Raw genomic sequence first — 14,934 nt, forward strand, 5'->3', positions numbered from 1 at the left:
ACTAAATTCTTCTACTTCCTCCTGGCTCGCCGGTTCGACGACAATGCCACCGCCAGCGACGAGCTGATCCTCGGCGGCGCGGGTGGTAAAGACGACAACGTCAGGATGCAGTACATCCCGTTGGCTCGAAGCGCGAGCACAAGGCCATTGTGCTCTGTCTACTACTACCTGGCTCTGATTGCCATCACGGTGCGTAGGAAGAGTGTGCAGCTACCGAAGAGGGCGTTCGTCGCCGAGGAACTGGAGGAGGCTCCATTGTCGAGGAGAAGGGACTCGGCCTGAGCCCCTACATCGCGATGTCGTCGAGGACGAAGACGATGGAGTTGCCGAAGATTTCACTCTACTTCAAAGGCGGCTCCGTGATGAACCTCCCTGTCGAGAACTACTTCATGGTGGCCGGACCGGCTCCGAGCGCCAGCGTTCCGGCTATGGCCGAGGCCATCTGTCTTGCCGTGGTGAGCGATGTCCCAACCAACTCAGGCGGCGCCGGAGTCACTTCAGGTGGGTGGGAGTCTGCCCCCCCCCCCCCCCCCATCTCCTGCTGACGCGGCCAGCGCGGCCGGCCTTCTCTCCCTATTCTCCCGCCAGCGCAGCCGACAGCCCCTCCCCTCTCTCCCGCCGGCTACCCCGGGCTTGGGGCTAACATGCGGGCCCCACATTATTCTACTATTTCACTTACATGTGGACCCGTTTTGCGTACGGGGAATCAGACTGCGCGCCCAGGGAAGACATAAAAAAAAAAGTTGGCAAAAACATCTTAAACTTTTATAATATGTAAAAGATAAAGATTTTTTCTGATTATGATGTCACGTCAACGAACCACCCATATATACTGTTATGGGACCCAAATTGCATGGTTTCATATAGTTTAGAGGATGATTTTTGGTATTGGATATAAGAGATATCAGACAGACTCAACATAAAGTTGAGGGACGGTAGGTGAACTTATTCCTTCTTGCCTTCGGCTGATGCTGGCCCAGCTCACGCCCATGTCTCCGGGCCTCCGGCTGTCCGCCCTAGTCAAGGCTGCATCAAGGGCGCATGGCGCGGGTGGCAGCGATGGGGAGACAAGGATGCCGGCGCAGTCCGACGACGCGCTTGGCCGCTCGCCGACATCCTCGGGCGCCTCCTGGCGCGTAGCCTGGCCACGTCCCGCGGCGTATGCAAGGCGTGGCGCGCGGTGGTCGATGGCCGCGGGCTGCTGCTCCAGTACTCCACCTCCGGCAGGCACTGCTGCGCGCGTTGCGCGACGTCTACCTCAACCTGGTCAACTACCATCGCCCGTGCTAATTCCTCGCTCGCCGCTCCTCCACGGCGTGCACTCAGATCCACAGTAACCTCGACGAGTTCCTGCAGTCTACTACCTCCCTTGTCACTGCCCGAACCCAGCGTGGCACAGCCCGACGGCTGCCGCTTAGCGTTGATCTGTGTGTCTTTAGTCAAGTCTGCATCAAGGCCGCGCGCGGCAGCCATGGACAGTCACGGGGATGCCGCTGCTCGACGAGGCGCTCGCTAACATGGCATCGTCTGGTGAGTGGTGACTCGATCTGGTCTGCAAGGCGTGAATCGGCGGTGGTCCACGCACGCGATCGATGCGCACCGTTTCTTTTCCCCCAACTTCGTCGGCTACTGGTGCCCACGACGGGTCCCCGGTGATCGGCACGAGTGTGCAGGCAAAACCTTGACACGGATAGTTCAAGTGTAGTATTCCCCACCTTAATTTCCCCGTCATCCCGTGTCCAAAGTCTAAACCAGCGGCCACTGCGTGCCCCATTCCCGGGTTTCCCACGGAACGATGCCGATGCTACGATAATGTCTCACCCCCATTATATTGACTCCATCGTTAATTCGATATCACCAACCCAAACGGAAAAAATACGTGCGTGAATGTGTGATCACAGCTAAAATAAACACGATCGCCCTACGTACGCATCCCGGAAACAGAACGCCCGCCTGGGTGGTCAAGTCAAAAGAAGGCGATGGCGACATCATCATCATCATCGTGGCCTGGCCTGGCATGCATGCACGCAGCCGCTCGGGCTCGGCTCGTCTCGTCTCGCCCCCGACGACGCGCAGAGAGAGAGGGGGGAGGGGGGGGGGGGCGAATGCATCCATCGATCCAGAAAACTATTTTAAACTCTCCAAACGATTTACATATCACTTAAATAGTTATAAAATTTTTAAAAATATTTTTAAAAAATATATTAATATAAAATATATCACTTCACAAACATGTAACTTAAAATTTATATATATTGCAACGAAAAATATATATTGTAACGAAAAAACTATAGTTAATGTATATTAACAGTTAAATTTATTTTTTCCTGTTACGACATGTAAATGTTGAATTTTAAGTTATATGTTTATATTTCTATAGTGATGTCCCATATGTTAATACATCTTAAAAAATTATTTTTTTAATTATTATTTAAGTGACATAAAAAAAATGAGAGATCCCCTCCCGAGTTTAAAAATCCCCTACCCCGCGTAGCGCGTGTCGCTTTCCTCCCCCTCTCTCTCCACCGCGCCATCACGCTACGCCACCACCGCTAGCTCCAGCCGTCTTCCACCTGAAGCGCCCCGAGCCCCCCGGCCTCGCCGCCACCGGTCAACCCATGCACGCCCACGCGTATGGACATCATCGCGTATATTTTTTTTTCGTTTGTTTGTTTTAATCAGCATTAACATCGATCAAGCGGTGCCAAATCATGCGCATTATTATCATTCGGTGCAGCAGCTGATGACTTGTTCAGCAGCTGGTGATCATGTACTCACTTGAGGATTGAGATGTGTCTCAATGGCAATTTGACGATGGAAACTGGGAAAGTGAACGCATGCTGTGCCTGTATGTGCTGTGTGCAAAAACAGGTGCTCCAAGAACGGGTCGAGATCACAACATCATAGGATATGGTCAGACATCCAGACTCCAATATCATAATTTGCTGGCCCAGATCGTGTACACCGGCTGGTTCAGAAAAATGATCCCCAAGTGGCACGCACGACGGTGGGGCGAAAACGACGGCTGCCTCCCCATCCGATTGCGTGCCAATTAACCCTGGTAGTTGGTGACTCTTTCCTCGGCCCTTCCTTCCTTCCTTCCCCCACTTTGCGACGCGACGACGACGAGAGGAAAGAAAAGCGGAGCACTACGGCCATCGAGCTATCATAATCGCCTTTATTTTGTTCGATCAAAACAGGAAAAGGAAAAGGACCAATCGTTCTGGATTCTTCGTTGCCCCTTGTTTTCACCATGTCACTGTTGAACAGAGTTTTTTTTTTCAAGTGTTGAACAGCTAAAGATTTTTTGTAGGTTTGTACTTTGTGGGTGTGGTTCTCACACAGTAGAGTCAAAAGAAGGATAACGATCAGCTGTACCCACAAAAACCGGACCATGTTTTTTCTTTTTTGTATTTTTCTCCATCCCTTTCTTCAGTACCAGGATTAATAATGAACTTTTCTTCAGAATTAATTTGTACATTAGGGAATAAAGCTACCGAATCAAATGACTAAGATTTGTCGTGCAACCTGTAAACCAGGAAAATGACAGCGTTTAAAGGTTCTTGATAAAATATATCCCAATTCCCAACTTACCGTTGTACTGTACTTGGGATCCTCAGAAAATGACACTTTTGGGTTGCCCAACTAATCAAATACCCATATGCTAAACACAAGCTTGATCAAACACCCCCCATCTCAACCAACAACAAAACAAGTTCTTATTCCACAAGCCCTTTCATCACTACAAAGCCTACAAAACTCGAGTATTATCTTCATCCATCCCTAATCCAACCAGGCACAGGCTCAGTTCTCCTGTTGGTAGCAGTTGCCTTCCCTGTTCCTAGCTTCACATCGTCGTCGTCAAGCTGCAGGTTTCTGAACAAGAGATCGTCACCCATGCGGCCATGGTGGGGCAACCTACTCTGATCAGCTTGGCTCTGGTTCTATTCTAGCCTAGAGCGCGTTGATCAATCGCCGATGCTCTGGCGGCCGGAGTTCTTGCGCCATGGCAACCGTTCTTGAGATGCTCGTGCAGCTCGCCGTCGTTGTCACGGTGCTATGCGCCGCCGTGCGAGCGTACACCCCGGCGGACAGCTACCTCTTCCTCTGCGGCACGTCCGGGAACGCCACCGTCGATGGCCGGACGTTCGTCGGGGACGCTGGTCTGCCGGCCTCGGTGCTGATGGCGCCCCAGAGCACCGAGGCCAACATGCCGGCGAACCAGGTCACTGGCGCCGGCGACGACTCGCCGGCGCTGTACCAGTCAGCGCGCGTGTTCACGGCGCCGGCCAACTACGCGTTCTCCGCTAAGCCTGGCCGCCACTTCGTCCGCCTCCGCTTCTTCCCCTTCCGGTACCAGTCTTACGACCTCGCCGCGGACGCGGCGTTCAATGTGTCCGTGCAGGGCGTGGTGTTCGTCGACGGGTACACGCCCAAGAACGGCACGGCCGTGGTCAGGGAGTTCTCCGTGAACATCACCGGTAGGGCGCTGGTGATCGCGTTCACGCCGACGGGCAAGAAGGTGGCGTTCGTCAACGCCATCGAGGTGGTGTCCCATCCCGACGAGCTCATCGGCGACACCGCGCCGATGGTGAATCCGCGGAACCAGTCCCAGTACACCGGGTTGACGGCGAAGGCGCTGGAGACGGTGCACCGGATCAACATGGGAGAGCCCAAGGTCACGCCGAACAACGACACGCTGTGGAGGACATGGCTGCCGGACTGGACCTTCCTGCACGAGAGCAGCTTCGCGGCGCACAATCAAGTGTCTCCGGCGATGATCAAGTACCAAAGTGGCTACGCGACCTCGCTGACGGCGCCCTCCGCGGTGTACACCACCGTGACGGAGTTGAACACGACGGCGGCGATGGTCGGCAACACGCAGGCGCAGCTCAACCTGACGTGGAAGTTCAACGCACCGGCCGTCTCGGACTACCTCCTCCGGCTCCACTTGTGCGACATCGTCAGCAAGGCGACGCTCGGTGTGGTGTTCAATGTCTACGTCGGCCAGTGGCGGGTTCTCCAAGACTACGAGTCTTCCGGCGACACGTTCAGCCTTCTTGCCACGCCGCTCTATAAGGACTTCGTCCTTGCCGCCAGTGATGCGGCGAAGGGTACAATCACGGTGAGCATCGGGTCATCGACGGCAACCAACGCGTTGCCCGGCGGCTTCCTGAACGGCCTCGAGATCATGAGAATTGTCGGGAGCACCGGCTCCATCGACGGCGCCACGTCGCCGCGCGGCTCAAAGATCAAGACCGGGATCATCGCCGGATCGGCCGTGGGCGGGGCGGTGTTGGCGATTGCTCTCGGGTGCGTCGCCGTCAGGATGCTGCGGAGGAAGAAGAAGCCGGTGAAGCAGCCGTCGAACACCTGGGTGCCGTTCTCGGCGAGCGCGCTGGGCGCCCGCTCTCGCACCAGCTTCGGCAGGAGCAGCATCGTCAACGTCGTCACGCTGGGGCAGAACGGCGCCGGCGCCGGCGCCGGGTACCGCTTCCCGTTCGCGGCGCTGCAGGAGGCGACGGGCGGGTTCGAGGAGGAGATGGTGATCGGCGTGGGCGGGTTCGGGAAGGTGTACAGGGGCACGCTCCGGGACGGCACGCAGGTGGCCGTGAAGCGCGGGAACCGGCTGTCGCAGCAGGGGCTCAACGAGTTCCGCACGGAGATCGAGCTGCTGTCCCAGCTGCGCCACCGCCACCTCGTCTCGCTCATCGGCTACTGCGACGAGCGCGGCGAGATGATCCTGGTGTACGAGTACATGGCGAAGGGCACGCTCCGGAGCCACCTGTACGGCTCCGACCTGCCGCCGCTGCCGTGGAAGCAGAGGCTGGAGGCGTGCATCGGGGCCGCGAGGGGGCTGCACTACCTGCACACCGGCTCGGCCAAGGCGATCATCCACCGGGACGTCAAGTCGGCCAACATCCTCCTCGACGACGGCTTCATGGCCAAGGTCGCCGACTTCGGGCTGTCCAAGACCGGGCCGGAGCTGGACAAGACGCACGTCAGCACCGCCGTCAAGGGCAGCTTCGGGTACCTCGACCCGGAGTACTTCCGGCGGCAGATGCTGACGGAGAAGTCCGACGTCTACTCCTTCGGCGTCGTCCTGCTCGAGGTGCTCTGCGCCCGCGCCGTCATCGACCCGACGCTGCCCCGGGAGATGGTGAACCTGGCGGAGTGGGCGACGCGGCGGCTCAGGGACGGCGAGCTCGACCGGATCGTGGACCAGAAAATTGCCGGGACGATACGGCCGGACTCGCTCAAGAAGTTCGCCGACACCGCCGAGAAGTGCCTCGCGGAGTACGGCGTGGAGCGGCCGAGCATGGGGGACGTGCTCTGGTGCCTCGAGTACGCGCTGCAGCTGCAGGTGGCGTCGCCGGACAGCTCTGTCACGACGCTTCAGCGCAGCTCGTCGATCTCAAGCGTCGTGACAGACGCCACCGTGAGTGCGAACCTGGGGGACCTCGACGGCATGTCCATGAAGAGAGTATTCTCAAAGATGCTCAAGAGCGAGGAAGAGGGCAGGTGAAGGATTGAAGCAAGAAATGTTCTAGTATACTAGCATCTGGTACACAATAGGATTGCGTATATCTCAATTTTGATCTTATATGCATGTAAATTTCAACAAATGATGTACATTTTTTTTTTTGCATGTAGGAGAAAGATGCACTAAACTGCATTATGGTACAGTGATAGGATACCACAGTTGGCAATGTAGGAGTATATCACGCCAGTAAACACAATGCAAATGCAAAGCAACACACCAGTAATAACGAGTATATATTCTCACGAATAAACGAACAAAATAGGCAGAATCTTGTCTGAACAACTTAGAATCCAGAGACTGCAGCAGGAAGTCACTCCCTCCATGTGTGACTCCGGCACATTCACAAATACTAGTACTAAACAAAATTTCATGAATGCAAGTGCAAGACGACCAAGATCATAGCAGCTGAGCAGGCAAACATGCTGTCTCTCCAGCACATTCACAAATAACAATCTTAGTTACAATGAATAAATGCGGTCTGTGTCGCTGCCTGATTATGAGTTCTATAGAGTACCTAAGTTCGCTGCATAGTCATGTTCGCAAACATTCTCTCAACAAAGAACGAGAGCCTTTGGAACTCGAGAAAAAATAATGTTTGTGCTACATCAGGTGTTGGTTCCTCGTGACATAACTAGAAATCTAAAACACTGATGACTAGCATCTAATCTTCCTTCTGCTTTCCTGATTGTTTTCTGGCACGGGCTGTCAAGCACCGCCCCACAAATTTAAGGACCTCGTCGATGAGAACCACTGGGAAAGCAACTGCTATCACCAAAAGCCATTCATTGAAGCTTAGGGGCACAATACCAAAGACTTGGGCAAGGAATGGCACGTAGAGGATCAAGAAATGCAGCCCGAATGAAACCGACATTGCCAGAAGAAGCCAAGGGTTAACCCACGGAGGCATGCTCAGAAGGCTACCATCCTCCGACAGCGCATTCAGCGAGTTGAACATCTCAATGGCCACCAAGACAGACAGGGAGAGGGTTGTCGCTTTAATTTTGCCGCCCTGGAAGTAATCACATGGGTTCACATCGAAGTTGAATGTACGGGCACCTGCTGTGAATGGTGACACCTTGAAACCCTCCCATGAGGAGCACTGGCCCCAGTTTGAGAGCTGGGAGTACGAGACAAGAGAGTGACCATCACCAGCCAGGTCAATTCCCAGGAAAGAGCCATGTGTGTACCAAATGATAAACACTCCCACTGTGGCAATCCCAACGTACATCCCAATGACCTGTAGGATGGACATGGATTCCAAGTAAGTAGAATGAGTTAGGAATATGGATAGGTCCAGAGTCCAGACAGTGTACTATCATGAATTAGGACTTATTTGGGTTCATAAAAAATAACCACAAGACTTTTAACAGTTATTCGTTAACCATGATGCTTACACACTTCACTTCTTTTTGCTAACCAGAACTGAGGCGTGTTCCTCTTTCTTTAGTAGTCAAATAGATCACTAGATCACTGAGACGTGTTAATTTTCTTAGAGGTGAGCATATAAAGTAACTCCCAATAAATAAACATATATAAATCAACCCCCAACAACTCAACAGGCCTCATCTAACACATCCTATGCTAGAAAAAGGGAGAGCATCCATTATGTTTGATGATGCTCATAAGTCATACTCATTTTTGTTGGATTGGTGTACCTTAGCGTTTCTACAGTGATATAAATAGAAGTATGTAATCATGAAATTTCTAAATATGAAACCACATAAGAACTTAAGTAGGTTATTGTAAAATTGCTCAAAATGTATAAATTGTTCATGCACGTGAACACAATAAACAATAAAAGTATTCAGCATAATAACACAATATTAATTGACTTTAAAAAAGGATAGATAAGTAAATATGCATGATCAGAAAACATTCTCATCTCAAATAGACATAAAAGGAGAGGAAAACATACCATATAACGGAATAGGATCCATGGAGTGATCAACGAGTCATCACTCCTTCGTGGAGGTTTCTTCATGATATCTTTATCAGGTGGGTTGAACCCCAAAGCCGTTGCAGGAGGACCATCTGTAACAAGATTGACCCACAGAAGTTGCACAGGGATGAGACCTTCAGGAATACCTAAAGCTGACGTTAGAAATATGGAAGCAACTTCCCCGATGTTTGAAGAGATCATATATCTGCAATAACATATAGCCCACATTAACTGACAGCATTTTTATTGACTTGTCAGATGCTAACAAAGCAAGAAAGGGTTAGCCATAGCTGGCATAATGATGTACCTTATAAATGCCTTCATATTGTCGTAGATTGACCTCCCTTCACCAACAGCTGCGACTATTGTACTGAAGTTATCATCTGCAAGAACCATATCTGAAGCTTCTTTTGCAACCTAACAAAAATTATACATAAGGAAAAAAACGAGGTCAGGATTCTGGTTTATTACATTTACTGAGAATAAGTACAGCACCAACCACATGCTTTCAGGACTGAAATATGCATGTGTGATAAGATTCTGGACAGAAAGACAAGGAAACTGATTGTGCAGAATTCTTTCTTCTAAATTTTGGTCTGTCACAAGCCCATATGCTTGTGTCATTTTTATAGTTCACGCAGTACATGATCTTTATGTACACCATAAATACCCTGCATTCTGTGGTAAAAACTCCAGGACCATTATAAAACATACTCCCTCCATCCCAATATAAGTGCAACCTCCAGATTTGTAGTCCTAGGATATGTCACATCTATCTTAGGTTCCACTTATATTGGGACAGAGGGAGTATACAATCATACAAAAAGGGAACGGATAAAACATAGAAAGAGATACGAAAACACCATGCGATGGATTCTTTTGGTAAATTCTGAAGCATAAAAAAAATAAGGAGACAAAATTAAAAGGAAATAGAAAATCCAATTTATAGTTCACTATCTAAGAATTATCGTGTGATCTTAAGCAGTTCTTATGAAATGCTCAGCAGGGAAGCGACCAACAACGACCAATGGGTAAAGTTAGTAACAGGCTAGTGATGAAGCAAAAAATGAATGAGATGGCAGCAAGAAATAGTAACGGAAAGAGCACAGCTAAACTATAAAAAATGTGATCAGAAGCCTAAGAATGGTTACATCACATGAGAATAGTGAAGCCTAATGTGCTCTACCACTCAGAATGTATGATAGGTGACAAGTAAAAAGGAGATGAAAAATATAAATTGCAAAATTACCCTCATAAAAGATAAAAGAAAAGGAACAGTTTAATAACAAAGCAAGAAGCAGACCTCAGTCCCTGTAATGCCCATAGCAACTCCAATGTCAGCCAACTTCAGAGCTGGTGCATCATTCACTCCATCACCAGTCATAGCAACCACTTCACCATCTTCTTTGAGCAATCTAACTATCTCCTGCTTATGTTTCGGCTCAGCCCTAGAGAAGAGAAGGCCACCTGTTTGCCTTAAGAGTTTCTTCTTATCTGAAAGAGACATGAATTCCTTCCCTGTGAAGCTCTTTGAACTAATATCTTCCGTGGAACCAAAAACTCCAATCTCACGGCATATCGCCTCTGCTGTTTCTTTGTTATCACCAGTAATCACCATAACACGTATTCCAGCAGCTCTACAGTCTTCAATTGCTTTGTGGACTTCTTCTCGGGGAGGATCCTGTCATAGTGTATTGTTAAAAGTTGCACAGATTCGAAATGCAGAAATCATATAGTTATTGAATAGTCACAGTTGGAGAATTTCTATGAAGAACATGTTCTCACCCTTAGACCAACAAAACCACAGAATATCAAATTACTCTCTATGGAAGAGTAGTATGAAGGATCAAGTAGATATTTGTGAGCTGCATGCTCTTCACCATCATATGTTGCAAATTCCGCCAAATCCTCCTTGTACGCAAAACCCAAACATCGCAATGCACTAGCAGACATTTCACGAAGTGTTGATAATATGAGCGCCTTGGCACCTTCATCCAGGAGCACAACAGATCCATCAAGCAACTGAATATAGCCACTCCTTTCTAGCAAATTTTCTACAGCTCCCTGCAAGAGTCCAATCTTAACATGAATACATTAACAGGTAAAAGAAAATGCAATGGATAAAAGAACATAACACATGCCAATTCAGAAGCACAGAGAATTCGTTACCAAGTAAGGCAACCAAGCTAACTAAAGGAACAAAAGTGGAAAACAGCCATTGATACTATTGGCAAAGACAACTGACAATAAGACAAGGCCTATAGCCTATTCCAGGAGAGAAAGGACAAAAGGATGCGCTGCAGTTGGAATATAACAATCCACAACTATGTTGCTTCCAGTATTATGAAGAATTAAATAGGAGTAAGCTGCGTATGGTTGTCCACTAGGTCATTTATGATAGAGAAACATTCGATAATTCTACAATGGAATTATAAATGGTTCAGAATACCTTGACAAGCAGCAAATTCTTTCCAGAGTCTGCTTTTTTTACAATAACTCCCATTGATTTTCTAGTCCGATCGAACTCCAGAGTAGCTACTCTCTTAGCAGCATTGTTCCACCATTGACAGCACCCTTAAAACAATAGAAAAGTGCAAGTTAGTCTAGGATTATTCAAAAAGAATGCAAATAATGCTCACAGATTCTATTTTACAAATCACAGAAATCAGCATACTTAGCAAATCAGATGAATCCAGGGATGGAGTATATCCACCAGGAAGGCCCATTTTCTCAACCAAAACCTGCCACATACATAACACAATCATTCAACAATAGAAATAATCAAATAATTGTAAGCAACTTGAAAAGGCACGGATTCTACACATATGAACTTCAAAATAAGTTACATGGATGATTAGAAGTAATTCCCATGTGTTTATCTATGTTCTATGTTATGCAAAACATCACCGTTAACACTTTCCAGATATTACATGATCATTAGGTGAAGCAACATAGAGAACATATTTTATTGCACTAATGAGCCATACCTTCAAAGCAGCCTCTGTGGGCATCCCAGTGGCAACATACTGATGCTCAGAGTGAGCAATACTTGCATCATTGCAAACTGCAGCAATCTTAGCAATCATCTGGAGATTTTCATCCATGCTCAAACTTGGCCACTCGTTTATCTTCCCGTCACTTGGATCATAAGTGGTTCCATCAACCTTAAAGCTCCTAAGTGTATCAGGCCACCTCCCAATTGCCACAAGCTTCACCGCTGACATCTGGTTGGTGGTCAATGTTCCTGTCTTATCGGAGCAAATCACTGTAGTGCAACCCAGTGTCTCAACACTTGGCAACTTCCTCACAAGTGCATTCTTTTGTGCCATCTTCCTGGTGCCGAGCGCCAAGCATGTGGTGATAACAGCAGGCAGGCCCTCTGGAATTGCTGCAACAGCCAGTGCCACTGCAATCTCAAAGTAATACGTGCACTTCTCAAATGAGAACTTAAAATTCCTGGGCCACCCATCCACATACTCCCAGGTGAGGAAATACTTAACGTTGATAAGCCAAACCAAGGCACAGATCACCCCAATTATGGCTGTCAGTGCCTCCCCAAACTCATTGAGCTTCTTTTTCAGTGGCGTGTCATCTTCCTCTTGTGAGGCTTCCTGGATCTGGGCATGGATCTTGCCTATTTCAGTGTCCATTCCAGTGCCCGTCACAACACAGACAGCGCTGCCGTTGACAATTGTAGTGCCAGCAAAAACCATACACTCCTTTCCCTGGATGTCTGTGTCCTCCAGCTCGATTTTATGGCTGGTCTTGTTAACCGAAGCAGTCTCACCAGTGAGGGAACCCTGCTCGACACGGAGGGTGGAGCTGATAAGCTGGAGCACACGCATGTCTGCCGGGACCTTGTCGCCAACACGGAGCTCCACGATGTCTCCGGGGACGAGGTCGCGCGCCGGAAGCCCATGGGACCACCGGCCGTCGCGCTTGACGGTTGCGTGCTCGGACTGGATCTCCTTCAGCGCCTCGAGCGCCTTCTCGGCGTTGCTCTCCTGCCAGACTCCGACGACGGCGTTCACTATCAGGATGAGGAAGATGACGAGGGGCTCCACGAAGGCGGTCGCCCCGACCTCGCCGCCCTCCGCACCGTCGTAGAGCGCGAGCACGAACGACACCACGGCGGCGGCGAGGAGGATGCGCACGAGCGTGTCGTCGAACTGCTCGAGCACCAGCTTCCACACCGACGGCGCCGCGTGCCGCTCCAGCTCGTTGGGCCCGTACCGCCGCAGCCGCGCCGCCGCCTCCTCGGAGGACAGCCCGCGGTCCGCCGCGACGCCCAGCTCCGCGAGGCACTCGCTCGGCGTGCGCGCCCACGCCGGGAAGGCCGCTGCGGCCGGCTCCGACCCGGATGCGTCGGATCCGTCCCGCCGCTTGCCCTCCTCCTGCCCGCCCTTGCCCATTGGTTCACGAACCTCAGATTCAAACTCAACAAGAGGAGAGCCTCCTACCTAGGGTTCCCTTCCGCCGCCGCGGCGAGATCGCATGGAACCGAAACCCTAGAGGCGGATGGTGGCGGCGAGGAGGCCGAGATGGGGAGAGGAGATTGGTGGCGCAACGCAATGCGGAAGAGAGGAGAAGCTTTTTCTCCCTTCCCCTCTCTTTCGTGGAGTAAACTACTTTATTATTCTCGCTCGGGTAAATAAAAATCCCATCGATCGTGACGAAGAAGAAAATATAATTGGCACTGTAGTTCAATGGCCGCTTAAATACTGCTGGTTTTATCTGGTTTTATCTCTTTATCTCAACGGAGTTTGTACACTTACAGGTGGGGACACAGTAGGGTGGGGTAGAGGTGTCAGTGAGAGGTAGGTCTCGTCAACGTGGCGGCTACGTTGGCTCGATGCGACGATGGGATAGAACGGGCGGGGTCAATTAACCGGTAAGCAACGGAGTTTTTCAGTTGTTTTTTTTAACCAGATGCGTTGCTTGACCCGGGGGAGGTTGCGACGTCACCAGATGACGCCCCGTGCTGCCACGTGTGCCCCTTGGGATCTGGGCCTTTCAGAGGCCCATTTGGCCCGCGACAAAGCGAGAAAAAAGGCTCTCCATGACCGGGGAGAGAGACCGAGACGTGGGGGCCACATGCTTCCGGCCCCACTCGCAGTGCCACTCGAGTGGCTACTTTCGTCGCTCCCCCGCCGCTTTGCGCGGATCGGGAGACGCAAGGAATCTGCTGCCGGGGCGCGACGTCAGTCTGGCCAACCATTAGCCGCCACGCCGCGATCACAAGGAAAAATCCTGGAGATGCCACTCCAGCCAATAGCATCCTGCCACGTGTAATTTTTATAAAAAAGAAAAATACAGAGCCGTCTGCCAGAGAAGTTCTGGAATAGCCGATCCGCCGGGCGTCCAGTGCTCCAGGGGACACGGACACTCAACGTGTCGGGTGCAGCAGCGCGTCGGATGGTCGCACGGTCGCGCACGCTTGGGGAATCAAGCAACCAGATCGAGCCTGCGGCGTGGTACGGAGCTCAGCACGCAGGCGCGCACAGCAGAGCACAACGTTGTTTTCCCTGGGCGATGGCACGCGGAAATATTCGGCTCGTCGTGCTCGAGGCGGGGGGTGAGCGGAAACGGAGAGTGGAGAATGGGACGGAAGCGTACTGCGCGGATCCTTGGGTTTCCTGATTTCCTGGCACGGTACGGAGGGAAGGGGGGAGATGCTGCCGCCTGCGGGGGGCCGTGCTTTTTTTGCGTTGGTGGGAGACAGGCGGAACCGCACATGCGACGGCCTTGGATCGCACACGTCGTCAACGCGCGGGTCCCCGTGACGATGGTTATTGCGTGCTTCTGTACCTTGCCATGTCTGAACTGTTTTAAAGTTTAGTGCGGTTTTGAACGTGCAGGAGGTCAGGAGGACGGATCATGTGGCTGTGTTTGAGAAAGGGGAGATAAATAAGATTGGGAAGATACGCAAAACGATGTAAATTATTAGTGCATGATTACTTGAGTATTAATTATTTTAAATTTTAAAAATGTACTAATATAATTTTTTAAAGCAACTTTCCTATAGAAAATTTTTTAAAAAACGCACCGTTTAATAGTTTGGGAAGCGTACGCGCGGAAAACGATGTGCATTCTATCTCCAATCTCCCAGAACGAACGCTGCCTCAGTAAGGTTTGATAATGGTGGCAAATAGTGACATTTTTAGATAATGATACGGTGAAAAAAAATATAGAAAAGTTAAGATACTTTAGAACTATTTTCAAAGACAAATCTATCCTTGTCGTTTCTATGAGTTTAATGAAAAAGATTCAAAGTGATATTCATGGTTAAGTAAAACATATTATCTACACACATTTTAAAATATTATTTATCTATTACTAATAAAGGAAGTGGTACAAGATATAAAGGAGAAAGGTATAAATCATGTGAGGATAGTGGATTTTTTTTAAAAAAAAAGGAGTGGTTAATGACCTCATAGGGAGGCTCATGAAT

At 50.0% G+C, this 14,934-nt stretch overlaps 2 protein-coding genes across 2 annotated transcripts; one reads left to right on the plus strand and one right to left on the minus strand.

Moving 5' to 3' along the window:
• Nucleotides 1–3,682: 3,682 nt before the first annotated feature.
• LOC4332446 (receptor-like protein kinase HERK 1) lies at nucleotides 3,683–6,686 on the plus strand. Its single transcript, XM_015774973.3, has 2 exons — nucleotides 3,683–6,565; nucleotides 6,655–6,686. Exon 1 carries the CDS (start codon nucleotides 4,007–4,009, stop codon nucleotides 6,524–6,526), a length of 2,520 nt encoding a protein of 839 aa, XP_015630459.1. The 5' UTR covers nucleotides 3,683–4,006; the 3' UTR covers nucleotides 6,527–6,565; nucleotides 6,655–6,686.
• Nucleotides 6,687–6,950: 264 nt separating this feature from the next.
• On the minus strand, nucleotides 6,951–13,048 carry LOC4332447 (calcium-transporting ATPase 4, endoplasmic reticulum-type). The gene is made up of 8 exons (XM_015774972.2): nucleotides 11,471–13,048; nucleotides 11,158–11,224; nucleotides 10,933–11,057; nucleotides 10,269–10,547; nucleotides 9,787–10,164; nucleotides 8,791–8,900; nucleotides 8,460–8,688; nucleotides 6,951–7,781 (listed from the first exon to the last, which is right to left on the minus strand). Exons 1-8 carry the CDS (start codon nucleotides 12,893–12,895, stop codon nucleotides 7,206–7,208), a joined length of 3,189 nt encoding a protein of 1,062 aa, XP_015630458.1. The 5' UTR covers nucleotides 12,896–13,048; the 3' UTR covers nucleotides 6,951–7,205.
• Between the last annotated feature and the right edge of the window lie 1,886 nt (nucleotides 13,049–14,934).

Source organism: Oryza sativa, chromosome 3 (assembly GCF_034140825.1).
Source record: "Oryza sativa Japonica Group chromosome 3, ASM3414082v1".
NCBI lineage: Eukaryota > Viridiplantae > Streptophyta > Magnoliopsida > Poales > Poaceae > Oryza > Oryza sativa.

Excerpts from the sequence above, each read along its gene's own strand:
- LOC4332446 (XM_015774973.3), top strand. The coding sequence starts at position 4,007 with ATGGCAACCGTTCTTGAGATGCTCGTGCAGCTCGCCGTCGTTGTCACG.
- LOC4332447 (XM_015774972.2), bottom strand. The coding sequence starts at position 12,895 with ATGGGCAAGGGCGGGCAGGAGGAGGGCAAGCGGCGGGACGGATCCGAC. Across the intron at positions 10,548-10,932 it reads AGAATTTGCTGCTTGTCAAG|GGAGCTGTAGAAAATTTGCT; the intron begins GTATTCTGAACC and ends GGACTCTTGCAG. Across the intron at positions 10,165-10,268 it reads GTGGTTTTGTTGGTCTAAGG|GATCCTCCCCGAGAAGAAGT; the intron begins GTGAGAACATGT and ends ACACTATGACAG.